We start from the raw sequence: 19,321 nt of genomic DNA on the forward strand, positions 1-19,321 counted from the left end.
TTTGTATTTAAAGTGTGTTTGCTAAATTTCAAACCTGTCAAAAATTATTATTTTGACTTAGTTATTTTTAGTACAAGTGATATATAGATAAAATATATACTACATTGATAATTAATTAAAGGAGCATATCAAATTAATATATAAACAATGATAAAAGAGATAAATATAGTTTCAAAAACTAGTACATATTTTTTTTTGTAATATATATATATAATTATTACTATGTGAAGGTAAATTTCTTAAAACATGACCTGAAAAAATTATAATTTATTATAATATGAAATTTATTCTTATATATAATTCACCAAAGTTGATACAAAAAACAAATTATAATTATATAGAAGTTATTTATATATAAAATAGGGCTATTCAAGATTCTTCTGCGGATGTGAATATTCATTAGAGAGATGGACATACGCATAGATTTTAGAATCTAACGGTCTAATCTAAACCAACTCGCTCCATTAAGCATTTTGATTGAAATTGACATAATTTCCACAAAAGTGAAGACTTTTTGAAACCTGGTAAGAAAAGTAATACATATTATCAATAATACAGGTAAATTAAAATGATAGTCTCTCATTTTATTTTATTTTTATATTCATATTTCATTGTAGCATGAGATTTCTCTTGAGAGTTGCGTTTATTTAGTCATTACGGTCCTTCACCAAATATTTTCATTATTTTGTATACTAATTTAACAATTTTATATCCTATTTTAAAGGTTTTACAAAAATAAAAAAAACCTAAAGTTAAAAATATTCAATCAAATAAAAATCTGTAAAAATAATTATTATAATCAACATTATTACTAAAGATTTACAGTAATAATGTATCATTCATTATTATGAATTCAAAAATATATCATTATTATCATCAAAATTATATTGCGTAATGTTTAACACGTAACTATTAATTCCAATCAAAATCAAACCCCAATTTATAACTACAATACCGCATAGATACACTTCACAATTATGACATACACTCACACACACACACACACAAAAAGTTAATTGAATAACAATATATATTATTAAAAACAAAAATATTTTGTTAAAAGTTGAAAAATAGATTCTAAATTTTTAAAATGAACACATTACTAATTAATACAAACTCTGGGAAAGAACACATTCGAAGTAAATGGCAAAATTTTAATATAAAACTTAGGTTAAACATTCCCACAATAAGTTCGATGAATCTAAATGCCTACATAACTTGGCCTCCCCTTTTTTACTGAATAAATTGGAATCAAGTATCTCCTTACTAATCTACTTGGTACAAAAACTTGTATTCTCATCCTGAATGATACCCTAAATATCAAGCTGATCCAGACTAATCAAGTTTGCAGAATTCTGGATGAGTTCCTTCCGAGTGTCGACCTAAAAACAAGAATGCACGTAAGAACAATGTACACATACCTTTATCTGACTTTTGGCATACATTGTTAACGCCAATAGCTAAAAAAGTGTTTTCTGATCAGGTGAATAGTGTATCTGGTGTCATTGATGTTTAATGACAAATAAATTGTCAAGGAGTGGATTCTATATAGATATTGCATATTCCAACCCCAGTCCCGAAGGGTATAACAATGTCAAGAAGCTGTCATCCACAATTTCTCAGACTCTACTTACCCGGGCACCCATAAGGGAGGAGAAAACGACATTTGCTTCTGCTGCATCCTCAACTGCCAGTTGCTTCAGCAGTCTTTTCTGTGGGTCCATGGTTGTTTCCCACAGTTGTGCAGGCATCATCTCTCCCAAGCCTTCGTTGTACCCAAGAGCAAAATGGTTATTTAAACTCCAATAAAATTTCTTATCCACATTAGTGGTCAGCAATCACACGCAGGGGGCTTGCTATTCATTATTGTCATAAAGTTCAAAGAGGCATTTGCTAAAATCATGGACAGTTTATAAAGTGTAAAACAAAAAAACATCAACTTTCTGTCATTGTCCTCATCCCTATTTTCAATTCTTTAATATATAATTCAATAATCTTATCATAATTTTCATTTAATATTAGGTTTTATTTGTACAAGCAATTAAGGTACTTTATATTTATTGATTTTTCATATGATTTATTTAATTGCAAAAATGATTCTATTTATCATACCTTTGAACCTCTGAATATTGTACGAAGCATTTGATGGTAAGGAACTCTGGAGCTTCTTTAATTCTGCATCATCATAGCAATGGTGTACTTGCTTTCCCCTCTCAACCTAGTCATTTCAACAAAAGATGAAGTGTAAACTAAAATACAGTTCTTTTGACATCATTCTGAATACATCTTACTTGGGCTAGGAAACAAAAGTCTACACGAAGTACACAAGGGTGAACAAGTTGTCCACACAAAAAATCACAAGCTGTCCCTGAAACAAACCTTGTAAAGAGGTGGAACACCAACGTAAATGCAACCTTCATCATATAAGGTTTTCTGCAACCAAGAACTACAACTTAACTTTTCTTCAAAACTACATGCACTAGAAAGTAAGATTTCATTTTTTCTTCTTTCTTGTAATCTAGAATACAACTTTCACCATTATCTACCTGATATCTGTAGAAAAATGTCAATAGCAAAGTTCGAATATGAGCACCATCTACATCAGCATCTGTTAAGATGATGATCTTGTGATAACGAAGAGCCTCCTTTTTAAAATCTTCTCCCTGAAGCGAGAAGATTTTAAACACCACGTATATGTCAAGTGGTAACCCCAAATAAATAAATGAACCAATCTATGAAATAAAACTAACAACGAATGTTTTACCTTCACTCCAAGTCCAAGAGCACGGATTAGATTCTGGATTTCTTCATTCTTGTACATTGCTGCCTCATCCTTTCTTTCAACATTCAAAATTTTTCCTCTCAAAGGCAGAATAGCCTGTCCAAAAATGTTTCCATGAACACAGCACAAAAATTCAAACATACAAAGAGGGTTATAAAAAATGTTATTATTGAGAAACATGAGTCAGGGTAATTGATATTAAGTGATTGAGCATCCAATCTGGAGAATTAGTTCAAACCCTGCAATGTGCCCACTTGTGGAAAATAGCTTACTCATAAGATGCACACATCATGTCCTGCTGTTCCAATGGATATATAGAATAATTCAACAAGTCAATGGAACAGTAAAAAAGAAATGTGGTCTAAGATCACTCTCCAGATTGCACCAATTCTTCTATATTGCACAATACTATTAAAGAAGTCTCCATTACCATATTAATTGTTGCTTTCAAACACAAAATCTTTTATATCGACCACAACAGAATTCCACATCCTCATTACAGAAAACAAATTCAGTCCAACCTTTATTGGTTATGCTAACAGCAATGGAAAGAAAGAACTAAACTGCGACCAAATGATTCTATAAATGTCTATCAGGTGTAATGGTATGTGATCTCAATTTTGCATTGTTATAGAAATCAACACTAAAAGTCATAATTTATTTTTCTCAAGGATTCTTAGCTAGCCAAATATTTTCAATAGTAATGCTACATTTACAAAGAAATNATATTGTACGAAGCATTTGATGGTAAAGAACTCTGGAGCTTCTTTAATTCTGCATCATCATAGCAATGGTGTACTTGCTTTCCCCTCTCAACCTAGTCATTTCAACAAAAGATGAAGTGTAAACTAAAATACAGTTCTTTTGACATCATTCTGAATACATCTTACTCGGGCTAGGAAACAAAAGTCTACAAGAAGTACACAAGGGTGAACAAGTTGTCCACACAAAAAATCACAAGCTGTCCCTGAAACAAACCTTGTAAAGAGGTGGAACACCAACGTAAATGCAACCTTCATCATATAAGGTTTTCTGCAACCAAGAACTACAACTTAACTTTTCTTCAAAACTACATGCACTAGAAAGTAAGATTTCATTTTTTCTTCTTTCTTGTAATCTAGAATACAACTTTCACCATTATCTACCTGATATCTGTAGAAAAATGTCAATAGCAAAGTTCGAATATGAGCACCATCTACATCAGCATCTGTTAAGATGATGATCTTGTGATAACGAAGAGCCTCCTTTTTAAAATCTTCTCCCTGAAGCGAGAAGATTTTAAACACCACGTATATGTCAAGTGGTAACCCCAAATAAATAAATGAACCAATCTATGAAATAAAACTAACAACGAATGTTTTACCTTCACTCCAAGTCCAAGAGCACGGATTAGATTCTGGATTTCTTCATTCTTGTACATTGCTGCCTCATCCTTTCTTTCAACATTCAAAATTTTTCCTCTCAAAGGCAGAATAGCCTGTCCAAAAATGTTTCCATGAACACAGCACAAAAATTCAAACATACAAAGAGGGTTATAAAAAATGTTATTATTGAGAAACATGAGTCAGGGTAATTGATATTAAGTGATTGAGCATCCAATCTGGAGAATTAGTTCAAACCCTGCAATGTGCCCACTTGTGGAAAATAGCTTACTCATAAGATGCACACATCATGTCCTGCTGTTCCAATGGATATATAGAATAATTCAACAAGTCAATGGAACAGTAAAAAAGAAATGTGGTCTAAGATCACTCTCCAGATTGCACCAATTCTTCTATATTGCACAATACTATTAAAGAAGTCTCCATTACCATATTAATTGTTGCTTTCAAACACAAAATCTTTTATATCGACCACAACAGAATTCCACATCCTCATTACAGAAAACAAATTCAGTCCAACCTTTATTGGTTATGCTAACAGCAATGGAAAGAAAGAACTAAACTGCGACCAAATGATTCTATAAATGTCTATCAGGTGTAATGGTATGTGATCTCAATTAATTTTGCATTGTTATAGAAATCAACACTAAAAGTCATAATTTATTTTTCTCAAGGATTCTTAGCTAGCCAAATATTTTCAATAGTAATGCTACATTTACAAAGAAATTTTATAAAGATCTCTATTCAAAGTGATGTGGTAAAAAATGAATGAAAGAGTGAATATAATGAGTTTGACTTTTTGTTTTACTCTTCCATTCATTTTTTATCACATTACTTTGTATGGAAATCTTTGTAAGATTTATTTATAAGTATAGTATTATTGTATTTTCAAACTGCAGACAAACTACTTGCTACCAAAAGTAATAATTTCTAACATCCACCAAAAGGTCATTACACAGTGTCAGAGATGTATAGCAAGAGAAAGAAATACAAAAAGGGAAATAAAATAAAAGAAGGAATAAACAGAAAGACAGGTGGCAGAAAAGAACAAAATCAGATAGAAAGACTACAAATTACAGAAAAGAGAATCAGAGGGTTAAGGAACTTGAAGAAAAGAATATTATTTTTTCCCAACTACCATTCGTAGGTTATGCCTTATTTATTACCTGAAAGCGTCTATCACGGCCTTGTTTTGCACTTCCACCAGCAGAATCCCCTTCAACAATAAAAATTTCTGCAAACATTGGATAATATAGATCAAGGAATTCAGAAACCTACAACTATAAATGCAACAAAACAATGAGTCACAAAATCCAAACAACTAAAAGAGGTAAAAAAGATTCAAGGCTGAAACAAATGTATTGAGAAAAGTTTTATCTTTTTCAAAAGAAGAATAACCCAGTATATTTTTCATAAAATTTGTCACCCTAAATTTTTACCTTTCAAACCAACATTTACTAGAAACAAAATTAAGCAGTGATAGTTGTTCATTTAATAAATGCATAGTTACATAAAGTGAAATGGTTGTCCCAAACAAAACAGCTTCCCGGAGAAATAAATAAGACATCTTGTTACCCAAAAAAATCTTCAATATACATTGACAAAAGGCCGTCTACAAATATCATGAACTAAAAGTTATAGACTCACACAAATACAAAAGTAGATATGATTGGTGTTTATGCAATAGCCATAAAACTGTTAAGAGAAAAAAAATCCTCTTGCCAAAATCACATACTACACATAAGTGATTTTAAACATTTAAATGAGATTTGGAAGGCTTCAATTTCTTCCCATGTGCCAACTTCTTCAGTGGACTTTGGTTCCAGGCAAATAAATGCCAGTGAAGTAATCCAAAGAAAACGACCTATGGTGAATCTTTCCCCTTCCTCGTATATGATGTCTAGAGGAAGTATCGAGAGCTCTAATCACTTATTCTTTCAGTGTTCAATGGCTTCAAATTTATGGACCAGAGCTTGTTTAGAAGCTAAGAAAACAACCTATGGTGAATCTTTCCCCCTCCTGGTATGTGATTCATTGGCCAACCTCTGATCATTTCTTCATTGTTTAATACCCTGACTTGTTTAGAGGCTTCAAAATTATGGATAATGTAGTTGCCTTTGGAAGAGGAAAGAAAGTCAAACCATTTGAAGATGTGCTGTTTAGCTCTTCATTTAGTGACTTGACAAGAAAGAAATAATCAAATAATTGGTGAAAAAGACAAGAAAATATAGCAGGTTAATTGATAGAGTTTGCCTTTTTGCTTCTATTAGGCTTCAGCTGCTGATGAGTTTCAAGATTCTTCTATTTCCCTTATTCATCACAATTAGGAAGGGGGATTCTAAGCTAATTTCATGTAGTTTGTGATTTACTTGTAGAAGGTAAGGATAATTAGTCACTGCAAACAAGCGTTATAGCTTTGTTTCCCTGTTCTTTTTTCTTTTTTTTTTTTTTCAAAAAGACATAAAAGACATTATTATAAAATAAAATTAGAATACAAGGATGTGAGCTAGAAATCCAAACAAGAAGACAACCAAAAAAAAAAAAAAAAACTACAGCATCAACACTACAAGAACTCACTCAAATAAGGCTAAGAAATTCACAGAACTGAAGCCAGAAAAGTTGTCCAATCCCTTTGAGTAAAGAAAAAGAAGTCCCCTCAAATTGTTTTGTAGTTGATACACACAGACAAGCAACAGTATGAACTCTTTCCCAAGGGAGTCCCAAACCCTACACCAACTGTAACCCAAATCCACCTATATGAATTATTAACCCTAACCTCCATTTATAGTGCAGGTACCTAAAGCCTATAGGATGATGAAGAATCTAGAATCTACACAAGTAGTAAATGTTTTATTTTTGGAATTCATATATTTTATTAATTGTTTTAGTTAGATTCCGTTTTCCTATAGTTGATTTAGGAAGGATAAAAATAAGGCAGATAAAGAATAGATAGATATAAGGAGAAAGGAAGGGGAGATAAACTAGAGACTAAGAAAAAAGGAGAATACCAGCGACCAAGAGTAAGAAATAGATAAATTTAGGAGACTATTTTCATTATTCACTAATCATCAAGTGACTCAAGTCTACAAAAAACTATAAACCAGGGCCCTATTTATATAGTGGCTAGTCCTAAACGAAATAAGAAATAGAAACTTCTGCTAAGAACAAAGTCTAACTAAAACAAGTAATAAAATATATGTTTCATATATGAATAGGTTCAAGATTCTCCAAATTGGCGTTTTCCAGTATCAGCTGTACATGAAGATATAGAAAAAAAGAAAACATATCTCTAAGAAAAAATCAGGATCAGCAAACAAATTCTGAGTTGGAACTATGAGAATATAGAAAATGTAATAAGAGTACACATGCCAGCTATAAAATTCGCTTAAGTTAAACAGTTCTTCCAATTAAGCAAGTTGTACTTTATCTTGATATTATCAATTAATAAAATAAACTTTTGATCAAACACCAGTTATACAGAGTAAACAACATAGGTAGAATCACTAAATGAAGATTGTAAGTATCTAATTACCTATAACTTCATAAATCTAAATTGCAAATAATGTACATGAATGTAAAAGTGAATATACAAACCAGAATCTTCAGGATTTGTGGATGAGCAATCAGCCAATTTTCCTGGAAGCGATGATGACCGCAATACACTCTTTTGTCTCACCAAGTCCCTTGCCCTCTTTGCTGCCAGAGCCGCCTAAATTATGGAGTTAAAAATATGAGGAAAGCTTTCAAGTTTAACAGCTTGTTGCAATTGGACTCGTGAGTCCTTGATCATGTGAATTGATACATTGAAATGTTTACTGAAACAAGGATATTTCAAATTACAAAAGGGATACCTTGAGAGCACTTAGAGACTTGGAAAGGATTGAATCAAGTACATCTGGATGCAACTCCAAAAATTCAGTAAGATACTCCTGAACAGATTGATCAACCACTTTCCGCACCTCAGGATTTCCCAACCTTGTCTTTCAGTGATAGAGAGAAAGCCATGAAGTTAGGCATCATCAATGAAAGGAGTAATTGCTAACAACAGTATCAAATTGGCCAAAGCATCATGACAACCAAATACATCAGTACCCAAGGAAATTTTGTGAATAGGAAGTACCTTTGTTTGCCCTTCAAACTCTGGATTTGGAACTTTGACTGAGACAATGCATGTCAATCCCTCCCTAACGTGTTCACCACTTAAACTAATATCCTTATCCTGAAAAAGAACCATTACCATAATGAACATGACAATAGCTTTTATCCTCATCCTGTTCATGTCACAATTAATGTTTGTTATGTATTGGACAGACACTAATCAAATTTTCTTCTTGCAATGCATAATCAATTTTCCTCTGTAAGAGGAGCACTTCATATGTTGGGACTTGCAATGTCATAACTCATTCTCCTAGTAGCACTTAATCTCTTCCCAATACCAATTTTCGCAACTCAAAAGGTTGGGACTAGGAAGTTTACACTTAATCAAGGACAAAGATGGCTAAAGCATATAATCAAAAGTCCTTCTCCTTCTCCCTTTCCTTTTTCCTTTTTCGTTGTAGTTATTCAAATCCTTCCAGCTATAATGACAATTAAAGACAACTGATACAAATTGAAGAACACAACTAGAAAAACACACCTTCACAATTTTTGATTTCTTCCCAAGATTATTGAGAGTTCTTGTCAATGAAGCCTTAACACCATCAATATGTGTGCCACCATCAACAGTACGTATGCTGTTAGCATACCCCAACATTGTATCTGAATATGCATCGGAACACCTAGTAATGCAAGAAACAAGAACTAAATAAAATAACTTCAATTACTCACTAATATATAAGGACCGTTAATAATTGTTTTAAAAAAAAAAAACACTATTTTGTCAAATGAAAACTAACTAAACTTTGTACTTTTAAAAAAAATGATATTCTAACTACAGAACTGTTAAAGTATGTGAGACTTATATTTGAAAGATGTTTTGGAAAAATAAAATAATATTTTTTGCAAAATCAAAAGACTTAATTTCATTATTTATTTGAGGTTTGGGGATTTCGATATTTATGTCTAGTTATTACTTGTTAAAGTTAGATTTATTTTTTAATTAGATTTTTGTTATTTGACCTTGGAGTCAAATTGATCTATGACATATACATTCTTTAAATGAGCAGAAGTTTGTTTTTTATTGAGCTTATATCACAACATGGACTACGCAACATTTCAAGGCATTTGATTTCAGATCAAGGATCAAGAACTTTAAGACCTTAAACATACCTCTTTGTAAGCTTTTTACGAAGTAAATGACTCAAAAAGTATGATCAAGGGTTAATGCTCAATGAGAATTTATAAACAATTTTTGTTTTATTAAAAATGTGGCAAATTAAAGTGAAAATAAAAATAAAACTTTCAACCAATCATATGAATAATACTTTCTGCAGCAACTAGAGCTTTGGTTACTGTAGAAATTGAACTTCTGATTTTCTTTAGGTGCAAAAATCGAAACTTGAGAAAACAAAGCTGTGAGAAAATTGAAGTTCAGATTTGTCAGAAACCTGGACTTCCTATCATCATGATTTTAGATTTTCAATTACTTTAACAATTATCAAAGTTTGTACATCACAACTGGAATTACTCTTGAGGACTAAAGTTTCATGTTATCACTATAAAATATCTACAAAATAACCATCATTTTTTTCAAGCAATTTTTTCAGCTTATCATGAAATCACAAACAAAGCAATGAAATAAAAATTCCATTTAGTTAAGACAACTCAATCTTAAATTATAGAAAGACCGGGACTAAATAGCCTTTACATCACAAAGTGCCCACATAATTATCTAAGGTCAACATAAATTTGAAATAGAAGAGAACAAATTTTGAAAACAATACCAGACACACCATTTGTATCTCATAAATTTGTAAATGTAAAATATAAACAAAAATAAAAATAGGTATATTTGATGCCTACTATGATGTTCTTAATTTTACAACTGCTGCAACCATCGATTCTTACTTGAATGAATCACACAAGATGCAGATATAATAGAAGATCCATCATATGTCCAGTGAAGTAACTTTTTACTTAATTCTTTAACAATAATTGTCAGGATAACAGGTTTTCTATAAGGAAAAGGAAAGCATTCAGCAAACCCATGAGAGAGAGAAATAAAGTTGTTTACCACTGGAGAGCTAAATCAATCGTAATTCCATCTACTTCCTTTGTAAAGCCCACAACGTCATGAAGTGGTTTCTGGATCATTTAAAAAAGTCAGTCATCATTTAATGCACAGGATAAATTTGCCAATCCACAGAGAAAAAAATATATATATGGGGAGCCTCAAAGTTTTCTCTAGGTACCACATTTCTGAATGCATGCATATTCTCATGAACTCTAGAAAAACTAGCCAAAAGTTATGGCACTTACGATTAATCTTGTACCTGAGTAAGCAAGCCAACCCCCTCAATTCCAAGACTAAAAGGAAATTCAGTAAAAAATCCAAGTTTAAGAAGTCTCATGTCAGTGGCCTAATGATCAAAACTATTCTAGAAGACTCTCTAGAAGCTTTTCATCTCCTTACACTACTATCCTAATTCTCGCTCAGCCCTAAACATTAAAAAAAAAAAAAAAATATAAAAAAAAACCTTAAACCATGTGCATCCATCTCCCAAATATGCTACAAGGATGGCACCTAGGCTCTTACATGTCATTATTGCATGTGCTATATCTGGCTAGCTCAAGTACAAAGAGATTCGAATAATCTTGGGTCGAAATTGTCTCCTCAAAATGGAAAGACAAGGACATGTTTGGTTTGTGATCTTAAAATCATTTTCAAAAATCAAAACATTATCCAAAATTTTGAGTTCAATTTCAATATTTTAGTATCTAAAACAGGTTTCCTATAAGACTGACGAATTGTTTCGAAGTAAGAAATTATGGAAAACAAGAAAATAAATCTAATTCAAGAATTACAAATAGCTTTTAGGAATATATTCAAATTGATTTTTAGAAACATTTCAATCAAAATAAATTAATTGCTACAGTATTCAGCAAGAGTCCAAGCAAAAATAAATAATTTTTTTTGGGACATTATTTCCTTAACAATTGAGGATTTGAATTGAATCATGTGAGTTTTTTTATAGATTATATGAATGACAGAGGTTTAGTCCTCCACTTGGGAATGCAAACAATTTGAGCTGAAAATGGTTTGGTCTAACGCTATTCCATCAAAAAAAAAAAAAAAAGGACAAGAAACTGATCATAGCCAACAACAAAAGCGAAATAAAATAAACAAGATCTGACATTGAACAATAAGATCTACGAAGGGAAAGCATTAGAGGTAAAATAAAGGTACCTTTTCAGTATTTAACCATTTCACATATTCCACCAAACCCCCAGCAAAAAAATATTCATTATATAGGTTCTTCTCTGGGTCAACGTCAACCTTCCTAAGAGTGATTGTAAGCTGGAGTGGTCAAGAGAGGAGAGAAACAACATTTAAGATGCAAGGAAACAGTAAAGTTTAGATTGACACCCAGCTATAAGAATTAGAAATAATAACTAGCCACAAATAATTATTCAAATTAAGAATAGATAGGCAAATATTTATTTCTCACAAAAACAACTACCGAAAGTGAAAAGACCAGAGTTGGCATAATTATAAACTATAGCATCACCTTTGGGTTTAGAAAAGCAAGCTCTCTGATTCTTCCAGCTATTGTATTGTAGTCAAACTGAATGGCTGTGCTAAATACTAGAGGAGAGGTTCAAAGCCATCAAGAAAAGAAAAATGTTGATCACCAAATGCAAAAGTAAGATCCCAATCTTCGAGAGAAAGTATATAATGTATTAAAGAGTCAAGAAAACCTTCTTTGTCAGGCCAAAATCTTATGCGTGTCCCCTGGCGGTCCTTTGAATCAACAGGAAGCACATGACATGTTAGAGTTGTCATGGGCTTCCCGCGAGAATATTTCTGCTGGTATTCCATTCCTTCACGCCAAACTGTAACTTCTAATACCTGTAAGCAAGACACAATAGAATTACAAAAATTAACATTATATAAGCTCACAGCCAGCATTCACATCACAGAGAAAAAGTAATCACTGATAATGACCTTAATTTGGAAGAGAATTCTAATATAATGTCATTACTATTATCGAAAATTTAAACTTTCAGGAGTGGCACTACTTATAGGCCTCGCCTCAATTTAAAAATTGTCACACACAGAATTTTTATGTTTCTCTCTCTCTCTCTCTTTTTTCTTTTTGGTGATAGGAAACCAGGATTTTTTGTTAATGAGTAAAAGGAACTACAAAACAGGACCTGGTGTCCATAAAAGCAAAGCGAAAGAACCCAAGAGGGGGCAAAAGCTATACAAATATGGAGCAAGAAATAAGGAGACATTCCTCTCACATTGGTTAAAATCCATGGTAACGCTTAACACATGCATGCACACACAGGCAGCAACATATGGTTAGCTTCACCATCAGCTAAAACAATTGTTAAAATACTAAGATTCTCATAGAGTATAATTTCAAACACTCATCTTCAAAACTAGTTAGGGCAAAAGAAAGGCCAGGCACGGACCCCTACCAGTAAAATAAAAGTATAACAATCTAGAAGGATGATAGGGACATTAATAAAATTGAACCATAACTCAACACAACTAGACAATCCAACAAAAATAAGAAGTATTTAACTAGATCACAAAAAAAGGAAAAAGAACAGAACCACCAAATGGAAATCTAAAGTCAGAAAACACACCTCAGATAAGGCATTAACAACGGATAAACCCACACCATGTAATCCACCAGATACACTATAACCACTACTAGAACCACCAAATTTTCCACCAGCATGTAAGACCTGCAAAATATGATAGCATAGATCAATCAAAACACAATTGAACTGTTTAAAGAAAATACTAATTTAATAATTTAACAAACATAAAAATATAGAAATCAATAGACAAGAAATTCTCTATTAAATATTATTCAAGTTTCATCTAAAACTTGCAGGCATCTCTATCATCCAGATCCATCAGCACCAGAACATGTGACTGATGCTCTTCCTACATTCAATGCAAAGCAATGATCTTAGAAAGGTATGAAAGAAACAAGGCAAATTTATAAGTACTGCTGAAACAAAAATTTTAAAAATTAAGTGCTACTTCCCCTTAATAATTCCAAACTCAAAATTAATGAAAGTTGAAGTTCTTTCTAAATAAGATAGTAAGGTCTAATCATCCAAGCCATGAATATCCATCTTCCAAAAGAAGCAAGTGTTTCCAGGTCAATTAATTCCCAAACAGTGATGATTAGGTCCTTTCAATTTCAAACGAGATTTGATTGACAGCTTTCCAGAATTGTTTCAGGTTCTATAATCTTATAGGGTGGCCGAGGCTCTAACAAGCATTGGTGTGAACTACATGCAAAAAAATTTCAAATTTTCAAGCTTCAACAAGCAAAGCAAAAATCTAGCCCTATTATCTAGTATTAAAAGAATGCATGCGACAGAGGTTCAAAAGCTTCAACAAGCAAAGCAAAAATCTAGCCCCATTATCTAGTATTAAAAGAATGCATGCGACAGAGGTTCAAAAGCTTCAACAAGCAAAGCAAAAATCTAGCCCCATTATTTACTATTAAAAGAATGCATGCGACAGAGGTTCAAAAACTAAACATATCGCAATAATGTGTCAAAATAAGCTCATCATTGAGACAATCACAGTATGTATGCCAACTGATATAGCGTATTCATTCATTACACAATTTACCAAATCAAAAAGTTTGACAATTCATGTACAGTATTTAGCCATATGTTATTAAGAAAATGAGATCAGATGCTATCCTGAGTTAAGAGCGTAAAATGAAAATGACTGTTTAGCAACAATACCGTCAATACTGTCTCCAAGGAAGATTTGTTTGTCACAGGATGCAAGTCAGCAGGAATCTGCAATGTACAGTTAAAAAACAAGAAAGTAAGTCAAATAGAAGGAAAACACAACGAAAGCTAGAAATAAATGACGCAAAGTTCATCCAAAATTATACAAAATATATATACATATACAACAATAAGGACTAGCACAGTATGTTAAACAGAATGAATGTTTACTACATATGCTCATATGAAATTAATGGAAGTTACTTGTTTGTCACATACTTTCAGGGCACCTTATGCCCAAGTAGATAAAAATCATATAGAAGTTACAATATTTGATTTTTAGATTTTGACCCAAAGTACCTAAAAATGACCATAACATTGTGATGGACAATACTTTTTCCACAAGACAACTGACCACAATGAAAGTGTATGACAACAGTATCCTCTTACAACATACATGCCCACAACTTTGACTGCAGCACCAAAATTGAGCAAATGGTAAAACAAGCATGGAGAAATTCTAGACACTGGATATATAACTAAAAGAAATAAATATAATGAAATGAGCAGAAAACGTTTAAAACACAAAAGGGAACTACAGACAGAATTTTCAGTTTGACTGGTTGGCTTCTTGCCTCTGCTTTGACCAGTCATAATAGCCAAGCAACTATTCTTTGATATCTTAATAAACATCAACCCAACAAAGAAAACATTAACCATTTGCTTTACTGATAAAGAAAGATGTTACATACCCCGCGACCATTGTCAGTGATGCTGGCAGAATTATCTGGAAGCAGTACAACTTCAATTTTTGAAGCATACCCGGCTTGGGCCTCATCAACAGCATTGTCCAATATTTCATAAACCTTAGCGAAAGAAGTAAAGTAATTATACAAACCTTGCTTTTCAATTGACTAAGACAAGCCGGGAAAAGAGCATACCAAATGATGCAAACCACGAGGTCCTGTGTTTCCAATGTACATAGCTGGCCTTTTCCTAACAGCTTCTAAGCCTTCAAGAACCTAGATATACAGGAAAATCATCTAAATCTCCAAAAAAAAAAAAAAAAAAAAAGGAGGAGAATGAGAAAACTTACCTGTATTTGTTCGGAGCCGTAAGACTTTGAGCTGGGGCTTTCTGTAAAAGCTTCAGTTGTAATAGAAGACGACATGAATGCCCTCAGTGGAAAAACATTTTTTCCTATCAAAATTTGACTTGAAACCCTCCTCAGCGGAAAATTTACACTGAAACAAGACAACATATTAAGTTTTCCCGAGAAACAAACAGAAAATAATTGGTAAAAGAGAGAAAAAAAAACTAACCTGGGTTTGGAGAAGAGAGAGGAGAAGCAGTGAGAGTTACAAGCGGAGAAACATCGAGAGGCCATAAAAATGCGAAGATGTAGATAAGGAGGTTTTACAAGAAGACGCGCCATCAAACGAAGAAGTATAGAGCAAGACAGAGGGCTTCTCTTCTCAAAAGATAAACCCTCCTATATTTTTTACAATAAACTCCTTTGCTTTCCCTCCTTACGAAGTCTGAACCGCCGAATTTATTTTTTGAATGACCCTATAGGGCGTTTGGTTGGGTTTAACTGGGATTACTAAAGTCATCTTATATTACTTGATTAATATGTTTGATTGTCGAGTAATATAAGATATCGATATTAATAGTGGTTATTATTGGTAATATTGGAGGTAATCTAATTACCTCTATTTTTTTAGATATTCTAAGATTAATAGACTATCTTTTTTTTTTTACAATTTTATCTCTTATTAATAAAATTTTAGGAAAATAATGGCCTTATTTTTTAATTTATTTACATGAATATAGCTTTTACTATTTCACCTCAATTAATTAACTTTTTGGACAAAATTACTTTTAAATTCAAAACAAATTGTAGCCCACCCAAGCCACCTGCTACCACGGCCAGCTGTCGTCGCTGTCAAAACGATGCACGGAAAGCCAAAAAAGGTCGTCGTGCACCGATATGGCCATTTCTGGCTAGATATTTGGTCGAAAATGGCTAGATCGATGACGGATATGGTCATCGACCAAATCCGTCATCATCTGGCCGTCAACGATCAAATCGATGGCCGTTGTGGCTGTCGACGGCCAGATCCATCACGTCTGGCCATTTTAGGCCAGATCTTTGGCCGGAAATGTCCACACAGCGCACAGAGGTCATTTCCTACCTTTCGTGCGCCGTTAGGTTGCCGGTTGCCTACGACCTGCGGTGGTTACTGGCGATTGGCAGTGGTTGGGTTGTGGGGGTGCTTTGTTGATTTTTCAAACTTTTATTATGGGGTTGTTTTTGCTGAGTTTTTAAATGCAATGGGGTTATATAATCCAAATAATAATCAATGTTAAAAAATAATATAATAATAATATTTAATTAGAGGACAATTCAGTAATTGAAAAATATACCCACCAATTTATTCCTCCCAACCAAATATATTAATATAACACACCCACCAATTAACCAAATACATTTTCTTGAAGATTCCCAGTAATCTTCAAGATTTCTAGTAATCTTCAAGGTAATCTAATTTTTCAGTAATCCAACATTCCTTCAACATTCACTGAACCAAACGCCCTATAGGGTGAATTACAAAAGAGATAATTACTTAAATAACCCATTTTTTAGAGTCAAATTGATAAATAACCCCTTTCAAATTGCATTAGTAAATATTAGACCTGGCAAACGGGTGGGTGGGCCGGGTACGGGTCGAGTCAAACGGGTACGGGTCCTTATACGGGTCGATCTATACGGGTCCAATATTTTGCACCCGTGCCCTACCCTATACGGGTACGGGTGGACCCGTTTTTTCTCTCTCCATATTTTAGTTTTACATTTTACCCCTAATAGTTTTCAATTATGACAATTACACCTCCAAAATTCCTACAGTTTTAATTTTTTACATTTACACCCCCTAAATCAACTACTCTAAATTCAATTCAATACAGTCTCCAAGGAAGATTTGTTTGTCACAGGATGCAAGTCAGCAGGAATCTGCAATGTACAGTTAAAAAACAAGAAAGTAAGTCAAATAGAAGGAAAACACAACGAAAGCTAGAAATAAATGACGCAAAGTTCATCCAAAATTATACAAAATATATATACATATACAACAATAAGGACTAGCACAGTATGTTAAACAGAATGAATGTTTACTACATATGCTCATATGAAATTAATGGAAGTTACTTGTTTGTCACATACTTTCAGGGCACCTTATGCCCAAGTAGATAAAAATCATATAGAAGTTACAATATTTGATTTTTAGATTTTGACCCAAAGTACCTAAAAATGACCATAACATTGTGATGGACAACACTTTTTCCACAAGACAACTGACCACAATGAAAGTGTATGACAACAGTATTCTCTTACAACATACATGCCCACAACTTTGACTGCAGCGCCAAAATTGAGCAAATGGTAAAACAAGCATGGAGAAATTCTAGACAATGGATATATAACTAAAAGAAATAAATATAATGAAATGAGCAGAAAACGTTTAAAACACAAAAGGGAACTACAGACAGAATTTTCAGTTTGACTGGTTGGCTTCTTGCCTCTGCTTTGACCAGTCATAATAGCCAAGCAACTATTCTTTGATATCTTAATAAACATCAACCCAACAAAGAAAACATTAACCATTTGCTTTACTGATAAAGAAAGATGTTACATACCCCGCGACCATTGTCAGTGATGCTGGCAGAATTATCTGGAAGCAGTACAACTTCAATTTTTGAAGCATACCCGGCTTGGGCCTCATCAACAGCATTGTCCAATATTTCATAAACCTTAGCGAAAGAAGTAAAGTAATTATACAAACCTTGTTTTTCAATTGACTAAGACAAGCCGGGAAAAGAGCATACCAAATGATGCAAACCACGAGGTCCTGTGTTTCCAATGTACATAGCTGGCCTTTTCCTAACAGCTTCTAAGCCTTCAAGAACCTAAATATACAGGAAAATCATCTAAATCTCCATAAAAAAAAAAAAAAAAAAAAGGAGGAGAATGAGAAAACTTACCTGTATTTGTTCGGAGCCGTAAGACTTTGAGCTGGGGCTTTCTGTAAAAGCTTCAGTTGCAATAGAAGACGACATGAATGCCCTCGGTGGAAAAACAATTTTTCCTATCAAAATTTGACTTGAAACCCTCCTCAGCGGAAAAGTTACACTGAAACAAGACAACATATTAAGCTTTCCCGAGAAACAAACAGAAAATAATTAGAAAAAGAGAGAAAAAAAAAACTAACCTGGGTTTGGAGAAGAGAGAGGAGAAGCAGTGAGAGTTACAAGCGGAGAAACATCGAGAGGCCATAAAAATGCGAAGATGTAGATAAGGAGGTTTTACAAGAAGACGCGCCATCAAACGAAGAAGTAAAGAACAAGACAGAGGGCTTCTCTTCTGAAAAGATAAACCCTCCTATATTTTTTACAATAAACTCCTTTGCTTTCCCTCCTTACTAAGTCTGAACCGCCGAATTTATTTTTTGAATGACCCTAGGGGCGTTTGGTTGCGGTTTATCGTGGAATCTAGAGTCATCTTATATTACTTTATTATTATATTTAGTTATTGAGTAATATAAGATATCAGTATCAATAACGGTTATTATTAATAATATTGGAGATAATCTGATTACTTTCATTTTTTTAGGTATTTTAAGATTAGCAGAGTTATCGTTTTTTTTTACAATTTTATCTCTTATTAATAAAATTTTAGGAAAATAATGGCCTTATTTTTTAATTTATTTACATGAATATAGTTTTTACTATTTCACCTCAATTAATTAACTTTTTAGACAAAATTACTTTTAAATTCAAAACAAATTATAGCCCACCCAAGCCACCACCCCCACCCACCTGCTGCTGCGGCCAGTTGTTGTCGCCATCGGAACGGTGCACAGAAAGTCGAAAATGGCCGTCGTGCGTCGATATGGCCATTTCCGGCTAGATATTTGGCCGGAAATGGCTAAATCGATGACGAATATGATCGTCAGCCAAATCTGTCATCATCTGGCCAGCAATAGTCAAATCGATGGCCGTTGTGGCCGTCGACGGCCAGATCCATCACGTCTGGCCATTTCATGCCAGATCTCTGGCCGGAAATGTCCACACAGCGCACGGAGGCCATTTCCTGCCTTCCGTGCCCCGTTAGGTTGCCGGTTGCCTACGACCTACTGTGGTTGCTGGCGATTGGCAGTGGCTGGGTTGTGGGGGTACTTTGTTGATTTTTCAAACTTTTTGTTATGAGGTTATTTTTGCTGAGTTTTTA

General features: G+C 33.3%; 1 protein-coding gene across 4 annotated transcripts; it reads right to left on the reverse strand.

Moving 5' to 3' along the window:
* Window positions 1–1,083: 1,083 nt before the first annotated feature.
* Window positions 1,084–18,420, reverse strand: LOC116118390 (DNA gyrase subunit B, chloroplastic/mitochondrial-like). Of its 4 annotated transcripts, none has more exons than XM_031404372.1 (22): window positions 15,357–15,561; window positions 15,131–15,278; window positions 14,976–15,056; window positions 14,787–14,900; window positions 14,047–14,103; window positions 12,919–13,020; window positions 12,022–12,172; window positions 11,832–11,908; window positions 11,510–11,620; window positions 10,337–10,407; window positions 8,801–8,942; window positions 8,285–8,383; window positions 8,016–8,144; window positions 7,759–7,873; window positions 5,331–5,398; window positions 4,146–4,259; window positions 3,928–4,044; window positions 3,761–3,814; window positions 3,538–3,599; window positions 2,113–2,156; window positions 1,635–1,765; window positions 1,084–1,382 (listed from the first exon to the last, which is right to left on the reverse strand). In XM_031404372.1, the coding sequence occupies exons 1-22, from the start codon at window positions 15,467–15,469 to the stop codon at window positions 1,314–1,316; spliced, it is 2,169 nt and encodes a 722-aa protein (XP_031260232.1). In that variant the 5' UTR covers window positions 15,470–15,561; the 3' UTR covers window positions 1,084–1,313. The 4 variants fall into 4 exon arrangements, with proteins under 4 accessions (XP_031260232.1, XP_031260234.1, XP_031260231.1 ...); XM_031404371.1 differs by lacking the exon at window positions 15,357–15,561 and adding an exon at window positions 18,303–18,420 and having other exon boundaries at window positions 1,243–1,382; XM_031404374.1 differs by lacking the exon at window positions 3,538–3,599 and having other exon boundaries at window positions 2,113–2,218.
* Window positions 18,421–19,321: the final 901 nt, after the last annotated feature.

This window comes from Pistacia vera, unplaced genomic scaffold, assembly GCF_008641045.1.
Source record: "Pistacia vera cultivar Batoury unplaced genomic scaffold, PisVer_v2 Contig841, whole genome shotgun sequence".
NCBI lineage: Eukaryota > Viridiplantae > Streptophyta > Magnoliopsida > Sapindales > Anacardiaceae > Pistacia > Pistacia vera.